Source organism: Galleria mellonella, unplaced genomic scaffold, assembly GCF_026898425.1.
Source record: "Galleria mellonella isolate WM207_F2 unplaced genomic scaffold, CSIRO_AGI_GalMel_v1 utg778, whole genome shotgun sequence".
NCBI lineage: Eukaryota > Metazoa > Arthropoda > Insecta > Lepidoptera > Pyralidae > Galleria > Galleria mellonella.
Window position 1 is genome coordinate 31,808 of NW_026442150.1, and position 14,212 is coordinate 46,019.

The 14,212-nt window shown below is 41.2% G+C and overlaps 1 protein-coding gene across 2 annotated transcripts in view; it reads right to left on the bottom strand.

Moving 5' to 3' along the window:
* Positions 1-14,212, bottom strand: part of LOC113522317 (protein slit) — a 164,062-nt gene that overhangs the window by 24,575 nt on the left and 125,275 nt on the right. For both annotated transcript variants that reach the window (XM_052901236.1, XM_052901235.1), the window contains 14 exons: positions 12,794-12,937; positions 11,989-12,060; positions 10,848-10,919; positions 10,256-10,327; positions 9,116-9,279; positions 6,895-7,045; positions 6,116-6,207; positions 5,645-5,771; positions 5,097-5,168; positions 3,966-4,126; positions 3,425-3,554; positions 3,139-3,316; positions 2,123-2,232; positions 378-547 (listed from right to left, as the gene is read on the bottom strand). In XM_052901236.1, the coding sequence (XP_052757196.1) occupies positions 378-547; positions 2,123-2,232; positions 3,139-3,316; positions 3,425-3,554; positions 3,966-4,126; positions 5,097-5,168; positions 5,645-5,771; positions 6,116-6,207; positions 6,895-7,045; positions 9,116-9,279; positions 10,256-10,327; positions 10,848-10,919; positions 11,989-12,060; positions 12,794-12,937 (1,715 nt within the window). The remainder of the gene's footprint in view (positions 1-377; positions 548-2,122; positions 2,233-3,138; positions 3,317-3,424; positions 3,555-3,965; positions 4,127-5,096; positions 5,169-5,644; positions 5,772-6,115; positions 6,208-6,894; positions 7,046-9,115; positions 9,280-10,255; positions 10,328-10,847; positions 10,920-11,988; positions 12,061-12,793; positions 12,938-14,212) is intronic.

Below are 14,212 nucleotides of genomic sequence, written 5' to 3' on the forward strand. Positions count from 1 at the left end.
TTACTCCTCTCCATCCAAAGGGATACTCTATACATGAGGTATTGATACATCTGATACATCCAATACAATAAACAATACTGCAACACTACACAGTCGTGTACTGAACTATGTCGTTACATTTGTAATCTCAAGAAGTATGTATTTGGTAACCGTAACCGGCGAGCGTGTATGAAAAGATTGATGAATGTGGAAGAAGCGAAAGAGGTTTGTTTGAATCGAAGCATTTGGCGTTCCATTGTTTCTGCCTACCGTAATGGGAGACAGGCGTGGCGTGGGAGATATGTATGTATGTAACTGGTAGATCTCGGGTCTAGTCGAGTGGGCCAGTCCTGATCTATATAATGTAAGGTTGGAGTAGGTGTTGGAAGCGGTCGTACCGTTGCAGAGGAAGGCTTGCGACTGTGTGCTTAGCAGCAGCTTGTGGCGCATGGCGGCCGGCTCGGCGCAGCGAGCGATGCCAGGCTCCACGTACTCGCGGGCTCCCTTCACCCACTCCGACAGCCAGCGCAGCCCGCAGTCGCAGTACAGCGGGTTCGAGCCCAGCGCGCTGCGTGGCACACTCATACAATGGCAAATAGACTCACGGTACACCTGATTAAAAGTGGTAACCGTCGCCTATAAGGGGGGAAAGGGATTGTTGGCAATGGAGACGGAGAATCCCATTGCTAGCAATATACCCAACCAGGTCGACTTCCTCGCGGTATCCCTTGGAAACTATCATGGTAAATTCTAGATGAATTCGTCATGACGGGCTAATTGGCCTGTTTTCATTCTCATCTATCACCCTTCACTGGTGCTCCGCCAGCGTAAACTGTTAGCGCAGGCGGGGTTACCATACCATTTTCACCTATCAAAAAAACCGTCGCCTGTAGGAGGAGAAGGGGCTATTAGTAATACGCGTGCCATATTTCTTTTATAACACAATGGCAAATAGACCGACGGTCCATCTAACTAAAAGTGGTAACCGTCGCCTATAGCAGGAGCAGGGGGTTTTTTGTAATGGAGAAATTAGTACCTTTTGCTAGAAAAATACTTTATCAAGTCGTTCTCCAAGGGGTTTCTTCTGAAAATTATTCGTGATGGGTCAACTAAGCTGCCTTTGTCCCCACCTATCATCCATCACTGGTACCGCACAAGCGTATATCGATTAGCGGAAACGAGGTTAGCATTTATTACTTATGAAAAACTGTCGCCCATAAGGGAGGGGGGGGGGGGAGAGCGACTGTTAGCAACTGGGAGATTAGTAACCATTGCTGGCAATATACTTCGTCGAAATGACCTCCACACAGTTCCCCCTGGAAACTGTCGTGATTGGTTCCTGACCTGACCTAATCCTTATCAGTTCATCCTGTACTGATGTCTTAGCGTAGGAATAACACCTGAGTCCTCAGGAATGGCAACGCATGGGGGGTATCATGGGCGAAACAGTATACTCTGTTATGTCCATGGTACTGCTCGTGTCTACAGGCGACGGTTACCACTTTCCATCAGGTGGGCCGTCAGCTTGTTTACCATTCTAAGTCGTATGAAAAAAAAAATAAAAAATAAAAAAAACCTTTGGGTCGGGTACGGATCATGAACACGACTGATCATTATTTTTTTTTTATGATTAAAATATTATTGCATGTTAGTTAGTTATTTTTTATTTACTGTAATACATTGTTTAAATTATTTAAAAATTGATTTGCACATTGCTTAGAACGGTATCTAAAGTTGCTGTATTATACATACATTGATATTATTAAAAAAAAAAAAACACATATAGTCTTCCACAAAAAAAAAAAAAATATAATAAAAAAAAATTCAATTGTTTTATTAATACATTATTTATTTCAAATATAGCATTCTAACATTGTAATAGGACGATCGCAGCGCGTCTCATCGAGGTTACTGGTGACCCGAGAGCTGGTAGCTACTTTGCCCAAAAGATAAATTTGGCGATCCAAAGTGGTAATGCTGCCAGTACCTTGGGTACGCTGCCTCGGTGTGGTGCGTTGGGGGATTGCTTATAATTAGTATTAGTATTTAAGGAATTATATATTAACTTTAATTTATTGATGTATTGTAATTAGATGTTTAGCAAAATAATTTATTTTTATTGCAATTAAAAAAAATTACTTACACGTGCGAGATGGACTTCAAGTCTCTGAACACGCCGTCCGCTAGCATTGAGATGTTGTTGCCGTGGAGGGACAGCACGCGAAGTTGTTTTAGACCTTTGAGGGCGTCGCGCTGCGGGCAAAGAAAACAATTTATTAATTTATATGTTTTTGTGATTTTTTTATACAAACTTGGAATGGCAAACAAGCTGACGGCCCACCTGATGGAAAGTGGTAACCGTCGCCTATAGACATGAGCAGTACCGTGGACATAACAGAGTATACTGTTGCGCCCATGATGTGTGATTCTTCCATGTGGTGACAATGCGTGTCGTGCCTGGTGATTATAAGTGTCACACCTGGTGACTGCCGCATAACTGACAGTCACAGCCAAGTGTAAGTCATTTTGTTTGAATAATTCATCTGTTAATTATGTTTAATTTACTAGAGGGAGATTTTGTACTAGAGGGAGTCGTTTGCTCTGTACCTGTCCTATTCGTGTTTCTACCTTGAAGCAGTTGTTTGCATGGCTGTGTTTCGGTTTGAAGGGTGGGATATGGCGTGAATTTACAGGGTACAGAGGAATAACACCTGAGTCCTCAGGAATGGCAACGCATGGACCCCCCATACGTTGCCATTCCTGAGGACTAAGGTGTTATTCCTCTGTACCCTGTAAATTGGCCCATCTGATAGAAAGCGGTAACCGTTAGGTATGATTAATATGGATACCGCAAGCTTCTAAAAACCTCATGTGGTGCTTATGCTCTTTTTAAAAATTAGGTGTATCATCATTATTTCAGCTGAAAGACGTATACTGCTTGCTGGACTATGATGTTAGCGTTATGTACCTCTCGTGGGTACTGGAGCTCCCGAGTACTCATGGAATCGGCATCATTACAATCTGGTGAAATGTCTGTGTGTGCCGTCACTATATAAAGAATATGTTTTTTTTTAGTTGCTTTCTGTGCGTATTTAAATTTTTTTTTCACCCTTTTTAAAAATCTTTTTAGTAGAAAGCGACTTAAAATTGACTATTTACCTGAACACATCTCAGATTGTTGTAGCTGACTATGAGCGTGGACAGCTTGGTGAGACCTTCGAAGGTGTTGTTGGAGAGCACGCTGATCTTATTGTTGGAGAGGTCTAGTCTCGTCAGCTGAGTGAGGTGGCGAATCTGCTCGGAAGAGATGGACGTGATCTCGTTCGATTCGAGGTAGCTAGCGGAGAAATTACAGAGACATTAGATTTTGACAAATACGTTATGGACCCAGAAACAGGGTAGAGACAAACGAGTTATGGGCCCAGGAAGAAGTAAATGTACTTACAGCTCGGAGGTGTGTCGCGGCAGGGCGGGCGGCAGGGCCTGCAGCCGCGCGCGCGCGCACCGCACGACGGTGCCGGCGCACGAGCACGCCGCCGGGCAGTAGTCGCGCGACAGGCAGCCCACGTCCTCCGCTGCAATGTGCGGCTCTTATGTACTGAGCGATTGATCTCTCAGAACTATCTACTCCGACAGAGTAGACAGAGTACGTATATATCTATTAGATAGGTAGTTCCACGATGCTAGGCTATTATTTAAAAAAAAAAAATGAAGTAGTACCTCAAGGGCCAATTTTAGGCCCTATTTTTAAAGTATTGAACATTTTGTTGTTATTGACTTAATTTTTGATAATAAACAAGGTGTACTTAAAGATACTATTTGGGGTTCTAACCAAGTATATAAAATACAATTCTCATTAGCAGAATTAAAAAAAAACAAGCTTACTTCAGGGTACAACTTAACAATATTAAAATACAAGCTAGTAAGATGAAAGTAGCAGTGGCCCACAAGGACTGGTATTCCTGAGGATTAGCTTCAGAACTCACGTGTGCATTTGAACGCAGCGACATCTAACTGGTGAAGTTCTGCGTTAAGCAATGCTGGCGGGGAGCGGCACGTCGCGGCCGGGGACAGCCCTCGCTCGCGCAACCACGTCGACAACCATGCCAGGTGACACGTGCACTCAAGCGAGTTCGATTCCAAGTTGCTACATAGAAAATTTCGGATTTAGATAGATAGATATATTGTTTCCTCCATAAGATTACAATAGTAAATTTATTATAGATACAAACAATTACAAGAAATGATCACAGTGAGAAAACAATAGGCGGCCTTATCGCTAAGAGCGATCTCTTACAGCCAACCTTTGGATGGAGAGGAGCAGTTAATTTAGGTATGTACTAAGTGGTATAAAAAAAAAAGATATCGGAGCGGTATCCATATTATCATTGGCGTATTTTAAGACCTTTCTCCAAGGGGACCTGTGTCCTTTGAAACAGGCATATACTCATATGTACTCTCAGACATGTCTTTGTGAATTTATCCTGGAATGGAGACCAGACTATTCTGTAGTAGTCTCTAGTTTCTTATCCAGCCCCCCCCTCCTCCTCCCTCCTTCTAAAGATCCCAATGGCTATTATCTAGACCAGGGGTGGCCAACCGGACTATTAGTCCAGTGGATCGTATCAGGTTCCCCCTGGAAACTATCGTGAATAATTTTTCATCGAATTCTTCATAATAGGCTAACTGACCTACCTTTCCATTCTCACCTATCACCTCTCACTGGTGCACCACCAATGTATATCGATAGCGCAGGGGGGTATCATGCCATTTTCACCCATAAAAAAAAGTCGATCGTGTCAAGGCGAACAATATAATATATCGCTAATCCAGCGGAGGATGCTCGGACGCGACGCTCGCACTAATATAAACAAGTAGTCGCTGAGAAGCAGTTTCAGCTTTACGTTCTCCCTCTTAATACAATAAACAATACTGCAACACTACACGCTCGTGTACTGAACTGTGTCGTTTCATTTGTGATTTCAAGAAGTATGATGTATTTGGTGGATCGCACAGGGTTTCGTCAGTAAACGGTAGATCTTGGGTCTAGTCAAGTGGATCAGTCCTGATCTAGATGAATTAAGAATCACTTCTGGACTTCCAAATATAATACTTACAGAGTGGACAGCATGGTGAGGTGGTCGAATGCGCCAGGAGTGATGCAACGGATCTTGTTGTTTGTAAGCGATCTGTAAATACAGGTTTATATCAGACTAGTGATCAGGCCTGGTTCCGCACGGGTCATCATCATCATTAGGGAGAGTTCGTACAAAAGTCGTCTGCTTGGCCACCTCTGTCCCATTCGTGTTTCTGCCGTGAAGCAGTTGTGTTTGCATGGCTGTGTTTCGGTTTGAAGGGTGGAATATGGCGTGAATTTACTGGGAATTTACAGAGGAATACCACCTGAGTCCTCAGGAATGGCAACGCATGGAGGGGTATCATGAACGAAACAGTATACTCTGTTATGTCCATGATACTGCTCATATCTATAGGCGACGGTTACCGCTTTCTATTAGGTGGGCCGTCAGCTTATTTGCCATTGTCAGTTGCATAATTTTTTTTTTAATAATACATTCCACATCTTCAGTGAGATGTACCTACGGGTATATAGCGCTGTTTTTCGGGCGGCCCCTTAACAAGCGTTCAAGCTATGCCCTATACTCACAGTATACTAAGGCTGTGCAGACCGAAGAACATCTTGTCGGTGACGGTCTGGAGCTGGTTGCCGTCCAACAGCAACTCTTGTATGTTGGCGGCGCCGTCGAACGCGTTGTCCTCTATCACAGTTATGCCTGCGCGCGGAAAAAAATATTATTATGATTGATGTTGTGATGGCGACCCTCATTTTGGACCACATTACCTGCTTACCATCAATTTTTTTTTCATGTCAGCCGTTAAATGCCCACTGCTGAACATAGGCCTCCCCCATAAGGGGGTTTGCCAGCAGTTACCACGTTCGGCAGGCGGGTCGGTAACTGCTTTTAGACTTTTAAAAGTAAGAGGGACGCTGCTGGTCATCCCTTGGCCATTAAGTTCCCTTCCCTTAGTCGCCTCTTACCACACCTACACGATTAGAAGGGGTGGCCCATTTTATACCGGGACAGTATAGTTTATACAAAGCGTTCAGAATACTCACCGTTGTTCCTGAAGTCCAGTTTGGTCAGGTCCGGCAGTCTACCGAATAGACCGTCGGACTTGATCTGGCCCAAATTGTTGTCTGGCATTATACTAGGAAAAATATTTGAATTTATAAGATAAAAATGAAAATTTGTACAAAAAAAATATACTAACATGCATGGTAACTGTAATGGGATTTTTTATGGTGTAAATAGAACGGCATTTCTGTTTGCTGAAGGATGATAGATGCCAAGGCAAATAGCATGTTTATATCACAGAAAATGATCGATAGACATGGTAACTCTTGAGAGTAACTTGACAAATTAAACTAGGACTTATATTTATAAATGCTGTGGTTTTCAATAGTATTTGTTTGTTTAATTTTGTTTATATTTGTTTTATTATAGTATTGTCTAATTTTGTGTTTCGTTTACTTGTATTTTATTATGTGCAAATTCTAGTGGCTACCAAATTACTATTTAAGCATATAATTATGTATTATTTTAGCTGTTTGTTTGCCTTAAATAAATAAAATAAATAATTAAATAAAATAAAATAAAAAAACAACAGTTAACAAGTACAGTTATTATCATTTACAAGATTAGGAGATTGACTCGATAGAAGCTATAGGGCAAGGGTGAAACGATAAATCAGTCACGATAGTTTCCAGGGGGAACCGCGTAGAGGTCGACCTATCAGGTCGACCTCTGGGACGCGATGGGAGACTAACCTCTCCATTACAAACAATCCCTTCCTCCACGCCGTCGTGGCTAGTATTACAGTGGTGCTGGTACTCACAGCGCGTCGGTGGTGAGCGGCAGGTCGCGCGGGATGTCGGCGAGCGCGGCGCGTGCGCAGCTCACGGACACGGCGCGCGGCGCGTACTCGCACGCGCACGCCGCCGGGCACGCGCCGCCCGCCGCGCATGCGTTATCCCACTCCTCGCCCGCTGCACGCGCACACATACACAGCTATAGATCGTCTCTGGTAACACGGCACAACCCTCCAACTTCTAACTACAAGCGTGGTGCCCCGTCTGTGTCTAGAGGACAAGTCCAAGCAGCGGTCCGACCTCAGGATCGTTATACTTCTCGGTCGAACCCTTGTCAATATTTTTACTAGCACATTTCTAATTGTTTGGAATATGGAGGGGCGTGCCATGTTATCGTAGACGATGGCATCGAATCCAAGACGCCATTTCTCTTAATTATTTATACATATACTACAGTAGAATCTTGATCCAAGAGGTTTTCCCTATAATCGAAAGTCCGTATAATCGAAAATCCGGATAATCGATTTCAGAGTCAAATCGAATTATAATTAAATTTTAATATTGTTTCGTCATGTGAAGGGTTTTACTTACGTTATTTAGACAAAACGTTATAAAAAAAAATTACGAGCTATAAAGATAATGGATTACATAATACTTGTTTACCCAATTAATACCATAATACCATTTCTAAATCGATTATTGGAGACGTGAAGAATAAGTCCGGATAATCGAATATTCGGATAATCGAAATTCTACTGGATTACAAAATTATTTCTTGACTTATTATATTAATTTGATAGTTATGAGAAATTACTGTTTAATGAACAATTAAAATCTAAAATTATATTTATTTTGACTTAGATATATTAGAAAAGTAGTACATTACTGCAGCGGCCAGCAACTGAGGCATTGATGGACGAACGTGCAAATGTGGGCCGAGGCGTAGCCGAGGCACACATATATGAGTCCATCAATGCCTAGTTGTGGCCAAGGCTTGTATAGTACTTTTCTCAAACAATGCGCGGAAATCAAAAACACAATTTTACTTTTTAAGTTCAATGACGAATAACGAACAATAATAATTTTTCACGCGCCATAATGTTCCTTTGTTTTTTTTTTCAATAAACAACTTTCTATTTACAAGACAGCTTTTTATTAGTTACCTCCTTGGTAGCCATGTTTCGAAGTAAAAGATCATTCCATTTTTAAATTACAGGACAGATATGAGTTTACATAGTAATTTATCTGGCCGCAAAACACGACAGATATGGATTTTCATACAACTTTTGCCGGCCGCTGCCCGCATGTATCTGGCCAGTACGGCAATTTTGATTTATCTCTAAGAAGATTGTCAAAATAATGCTCACATTTCCAAGCATGTTTGAGAAATTAGTTTATCTTTACAATAAATATTTCGATGTAATATTAAATTGTGGTGTCCTTGCAACTGGATTAAATAAATTGTTACCAAACACACATCAGCTGATTAGTAAGGGGGGGGGGGGAGGGATTGTTAGTAATGCGGACTACCAGTCCCATTGCTAGCAATATACCTTGTCAGGTTGACTTCCACGTGGTCCTCCCTAGAGACCATCGTGCTGAATTCCAAGTGCATTCACCACGATGGGTTAACTGACTTGCCTTTTCATTCTCACCTATCATCCTTCACTGGTATCCCACCAGCGTATACCGATAGCGCAGGCAGGGTTACCATTCCATTATCATCTATTAAGAGGTTGATTAGCAACGCCAGCCAAGCCAACAATTGCCAAGCGGCTACGTCACTCCCCCTGCCACAGTTTAGCTCATGGATGGTTGGCCATCATCATTTTATGTGCTAATTGCGAGTAAGCTACCATACCGAGTAGATCTTTGTTTAAGTTTAAAATTATTGTAATTTTCTTTATGGAACTTAAAATGGCAAACAAGCTGACGGCCCACCCGATGGAAATTGGTAACCGTCGCCTATAGACACGAGCAGTACCGTGGACATAACAGAGTATACTGTTTCACTTATTAAATTCATCCTGCGTTGCCATTTCTGAGGACTCAGGTGTTATTCCTCTGTACCCAGTAAATTCACTACCTTATCCCACCCTTCAAACCGAAACACAGCCATGCAAACACAACTGCTTCACGGTTGAAACACGAATGGGACAGAGGTGGTCAAGCAAAACGACTTTTGTACAAAGTCTCCCTCTGGTGCAGTTTAATTATGAAGTAAGTCTGGAATTCTAAAATACTCACGTTTGCATTTGAAGTAGTCCTCTCTGAGTGCGTCAATCCGCTTCCTGCTCATCCTTTTCGGCGAATCGCACTTGGCTCCAGATGTTTCTATGGGGTTCTTGCGTAGGTACGCGGCCAGCCATCGGAGAGAGCAGTCGCACGCGAACGGGTTGTGGCCCAGGTGTCTACGGGGCACCACCATGGAGTTTTTTTTTACATTATTTATTAACTGGATAGGATTTTTGGAAATAATATAAAATGCCCAGGTTCTTTATCATTATTATCAGCTTTTACTGTCCACTGCTGGACATAAGTCCCTTGGGGCATTTTGCTAGTAGTTGCCACGCTTGGCTGGCGGGTTGGCAACCGCCTATAGACATGAGCAGTACCATGGACATAACAGAGTATACTGTTTCGCCCTTGATACCCCGCATGCGTTGCCATTCCTGAGGTTAACTCAGGTGTTATTCCTCTGTACCCAGTAAATTCACGCCATATCCCACCCTTCAAACCGAAACACAGCCATGCAAACACAACTGCTTTACGGTTGAAACACGAATGCGACAGAGGTGCTCAAGCAATCGACTTTTGTACAAAGTCTCCCTCTGGTATTTACTCCACGATGTATTTATTAATATATGTATATTATAATTATTGTACCATATTTGTAAAAAAAAAATGGCGAGATATTTCTATTATTATTATTATCAAACTAGCGGTCCGTCCCGGCTTCGCACGGGTGGACATTTTTATAACATTTCAAAAAGTGATTATTGTGACATAACGATAATAGTTGGACATATAGTGTCTGGAAGTTTTTTGTAGTTATTGATATTTCCTTCAATACTGTAGAACATACTTTTGTTCTATCACCAATAGTTTCCGCAGCGCACGCGACCAAAGATATTTTATAGCATTTTTTTACACCTTGAGTTACGTTACTAAAGTTTTAGTAAGGATCCCTAATCTTTTCTAGCAATAAATATAGCCTATGTTACTCAGGGTGAATGTAGCTTACTAATGGTGAAAGAATTTTTGAAATCGACAAAGTAGTTTTTGAGTTTATTCATTACAAACATACATACACGCGAAAATACAAATCTTTCCTCTTTATAATATTAGTGTAGATTCCCCAGTATGGACAGCAATATCGGTACTCACAGAGTCTGTATTCCGGTGAGCGAGTCGAACGTTCCATTCGGGATAGATCTTATATTGTTGTCATAAAGAGATCTGAAAATAAAAACTATATTATATTTCCTATTACCACGCCAAGTTCCTAGCGGGATAGGCAGAGAGGATGGGGTGCCAAATCCCATTATCTTTATACACTTATATACACATCTTGCTTCCTACACTTTTATAACCATACACGCAGGAGGGAAAGGGATTGTTAGCAATGGAGTTTGACAGTCCCATTGCAAGCAATATAACTTAGTCGCCCTGGAAAACATCTTGAACAATTCTTGTTGAATTCGTCTAATCGCCCAGTTGATATTTTGGTAACGTCAAACGAAATTATACCTAATAAATATTTACAGCATTTTTTTTAATTTACTTTTTTTTTTGTTAAATTTGGCGCCGATATCTATTCGTAGCATTGCATTTAAATGGCCCGGAGCAAGAGGGTTAAAATCGCTTCGAGTCCATTTTTTTATTGCTCCCTCTTAACTATAAAATTGCCCCCTGTGGGGCGTGCGCCCAACGTTGGGAAACACCGATCTAGGGTATATTTACGGTAACAAATACTTACAACAACTTCAAGTTCTGCAAATCTCTGAACGTGTCCTTCCTCACGCAAGTTATTTCGTTAGAATTTAGTAATCTGAAATAAAAAATATAAATAGATACATAGATAGATACTCTCTATTGTTCCCTTCATAAGATTACAATAGTAAACTTATTATAGATACAAACAATTACAAGAAATGATCACAGTGAGACAACAATGGGCGACCTTATCGCTGAGAGCGATCTCTTGCAGCCAACCTTTGGATGGAGAGGAGTAATTATAAACAGTTTGGTGGGTGGCACGATGAAAAATTCTGTTATTTCTAAATATGGAGATGTGATACTACAATATTTTATTATATATTTGGTTATTTTATTTAACTGTATATTTGTTTATGTATTAATAGTTGTAGCACTCCAGCTGCCCGCTAACGACATGCTTTCCAACTGTATCGGGTTGACTGGAAGAGATCTCTGTCAGAGATAAGACCACCCTTGCTCACATTTATAAATGCATTATATTACATGTAATTTCAGACAATATGGGGGGAAAATATTGTTAGTAATGGGATCTAATTTCCTCATTATTAGCAATACACCTTATCAGGTCGACCTCCACGCGGTTCCCCCTGGAAATTATAGTGGTTAATTCTAGTGGAATTCGTCACAATGGGCTAACTGACCTGCCTTTTCATCCTCACCTATCATGCCTCACTGGTGCCCCGCCAGCGTATACCGATAGCGCAGACGGGATTACCATACCATCATCACCCATTAAAAAAAAACAATATGAATTGTTGAAAAATTGCCATCGGTTTGTTTGCCATTCTAAGTTTTTTTTTTTATACAACTTAGAACGGCAAACAAGCTGACGGCCAACTTGATGGAAAGTGGTAACCGTCGCCTATAGACATGAACAGTACCATGGACATAACAGAGTATACTGTTTCGCCCATGATACCCCCCATGCGTTGCCATTCCTGAGGACTCAGGTGTTATTGCTCTGTACTCAGTAAATTCACGCCATATCCCACCCTTCAAACCGAAACACAGCCATGCAAACACAACTGCTTCACGGTAGAAACACGAATGGGACAGAGGTGGTCAAGCAATCGACTTTTGTACAAAGTCTCCCTCTGGTAAAAGATAAACAAGTTGCTTACAGCAGCTGTAGAGACGTCAGCCCGTGGAAGATTCCAGATGGTAAGTCCTTGATTTTGTTCCCGTACAATACTCTGAAATAATTACATCGTAATGAAATGTCGTACAATGGTCGCCGGTTCGATTCCTGCGTAATACACATATTTGTATTTATGTATGTATCTAATAACCAAGGAATATATATGTAGGAATGTATTATGTAGTGAGATATATATATATATATATATATATATATATATATATATATATATATATATATATCTAATATATAAAATTCTCGTGTCGCGGTGTTTGTTACTAAACTCATCCGAAACGGCTTTACCGATTTTTATGAAATTTCGTGTGCATATCGGGTAGGTCTGAGAATCGGCCAACATCTATTTTTCATACCCCTCAATGATAAGGGTGACCCACCCGTAAATATATTTTTTAATTTTTGGGCAATTTTTTTATTTTTATTTTATTATGATTTAGCATTGAAAAATACATACAAAAACAAATTTTCACGCTTTTACGATCAACCCCCTGTTTTTTAATGGCGATTTTTATATTCCGCAATAGGGTTGCAAGATGGCAATCCAATATAATAATTGTAGTACGATAAATTATCATGTATAGTTCTAGAAATAATGTATATGGTAAAACAACGTTTGCCGAGTCAGCTACATATTATAAAACAAAATCCTCCGCCGCGTCTGTCTGTTCGCAATAAACTCAAAAACTACTGCACCGATTTCGATGCTGTGTTCATCAATGAATAGAGTGGTCCTCGAGGAAGGTTTTGGATTTACTATATGATGTACTCACAGTGACGTGAGATGCGTGAGCCCCGTGAACGCGTCGGCCGCTATTTTGGTAATTTTATTGTTGGATATGTCGATGCGTGCCACACGCTTGACGGCCGAGAACGCAGCGGGACCCACGTCGGTTATCTCGTTCTGTTCTAGACGGCTGGAAAGAGAGAAATAGATTAGATAATATATTGTTATAGTAAGTAGTATAATAAATTATATATATACCAGAGGGAGATTTTGTACAAAAGTCGTTTGCTTGACAACCTCTGTCCCATTCGTGTTTCAACCGTGAAGCAGTTGTGTTTGCATGGCTGTGTTTCGGTTTAAAGGTTGGGATATGGCGTGAATTTACAGGGTACAGAGGAATAACACCTGAGTCCTCAGGAATGGCAACGCATGGGGGGTATCATGGGCGAAACAGTATACTCTGTTATGTCCATGGTACTGCTCATGTCTATAGGCGACGGTTACCACTTTCCATCAGGTGGGCCGTCAGCTTGTTTGCCATTCTAAGTTGTATAAAAAAATGTTTTTGATATTTTTTTTTGTGCATTACAGGTTTTTGTATTTTATGCACGGAAAAAATATTAATTCCCTCTTGCGCCACCTGCCCACTTCTATCTGTTCTCCTTTAAACAAAGGTTGTCTGTAAGAGATCGCCCTAGCGATAAGACCGCCTTTTATACCTTTATGTGTATACTTCAATCTGTATTTATGTTACTGTATTTCACTTGAATTACTCACTTGTCCATGTATGTAAATAAACAAAATTTATGGTGCAATAAAGAGTTAAATAAATAAATAAATAAATATTAACTTTGCAAGGTTCATATCGACCAGTGTCTTTCAACGTGTGGGTCGTGAAATTCATCACGATGTACCAACTGACCTGCTTTCATCCTCACCTATCATCCCTTACTAGAGTCCCGCCAGTGTGTACCGATATCGCAAGCGGTTTTTTTTTGATGGGTGAAAATGGTATGGTAATCCCACCTGCGCTGGGGGGAAGGGATTGTTAGTAATGGAGAGCCAGAGTCCAGCCCCCCCCCCCCCTGCAACCCATCATGCTGAATTCTAGGCGTATTTTTTTTATTGGATGACAATGGTATGGTAACCCCGCCTGCGCTTACGGGATACGCCGGCGGAGCACCAGTGAAGGGTGATAGATGAGAATGGAAACAGGCCAGTTAGCACATCATGACGAATTCATCTAGAATTAACCATGATAGTTTCCAGGGAGAACCGCGAGTAGGTCGACCTAGTTGGGTATATTGCTAGCAATGGGATTCACAGTCTCCATTACTAACAATCCCTTTCTCCCCGCAGGCAGGGGGCAGTTTATTCTATCATTATCCGTCATAAAAAAAAAATACCGAACGCCAGCTGTTCTATCATTTTTTGCTTTGTTTTGTTTATTTTTTTATAAGCAATC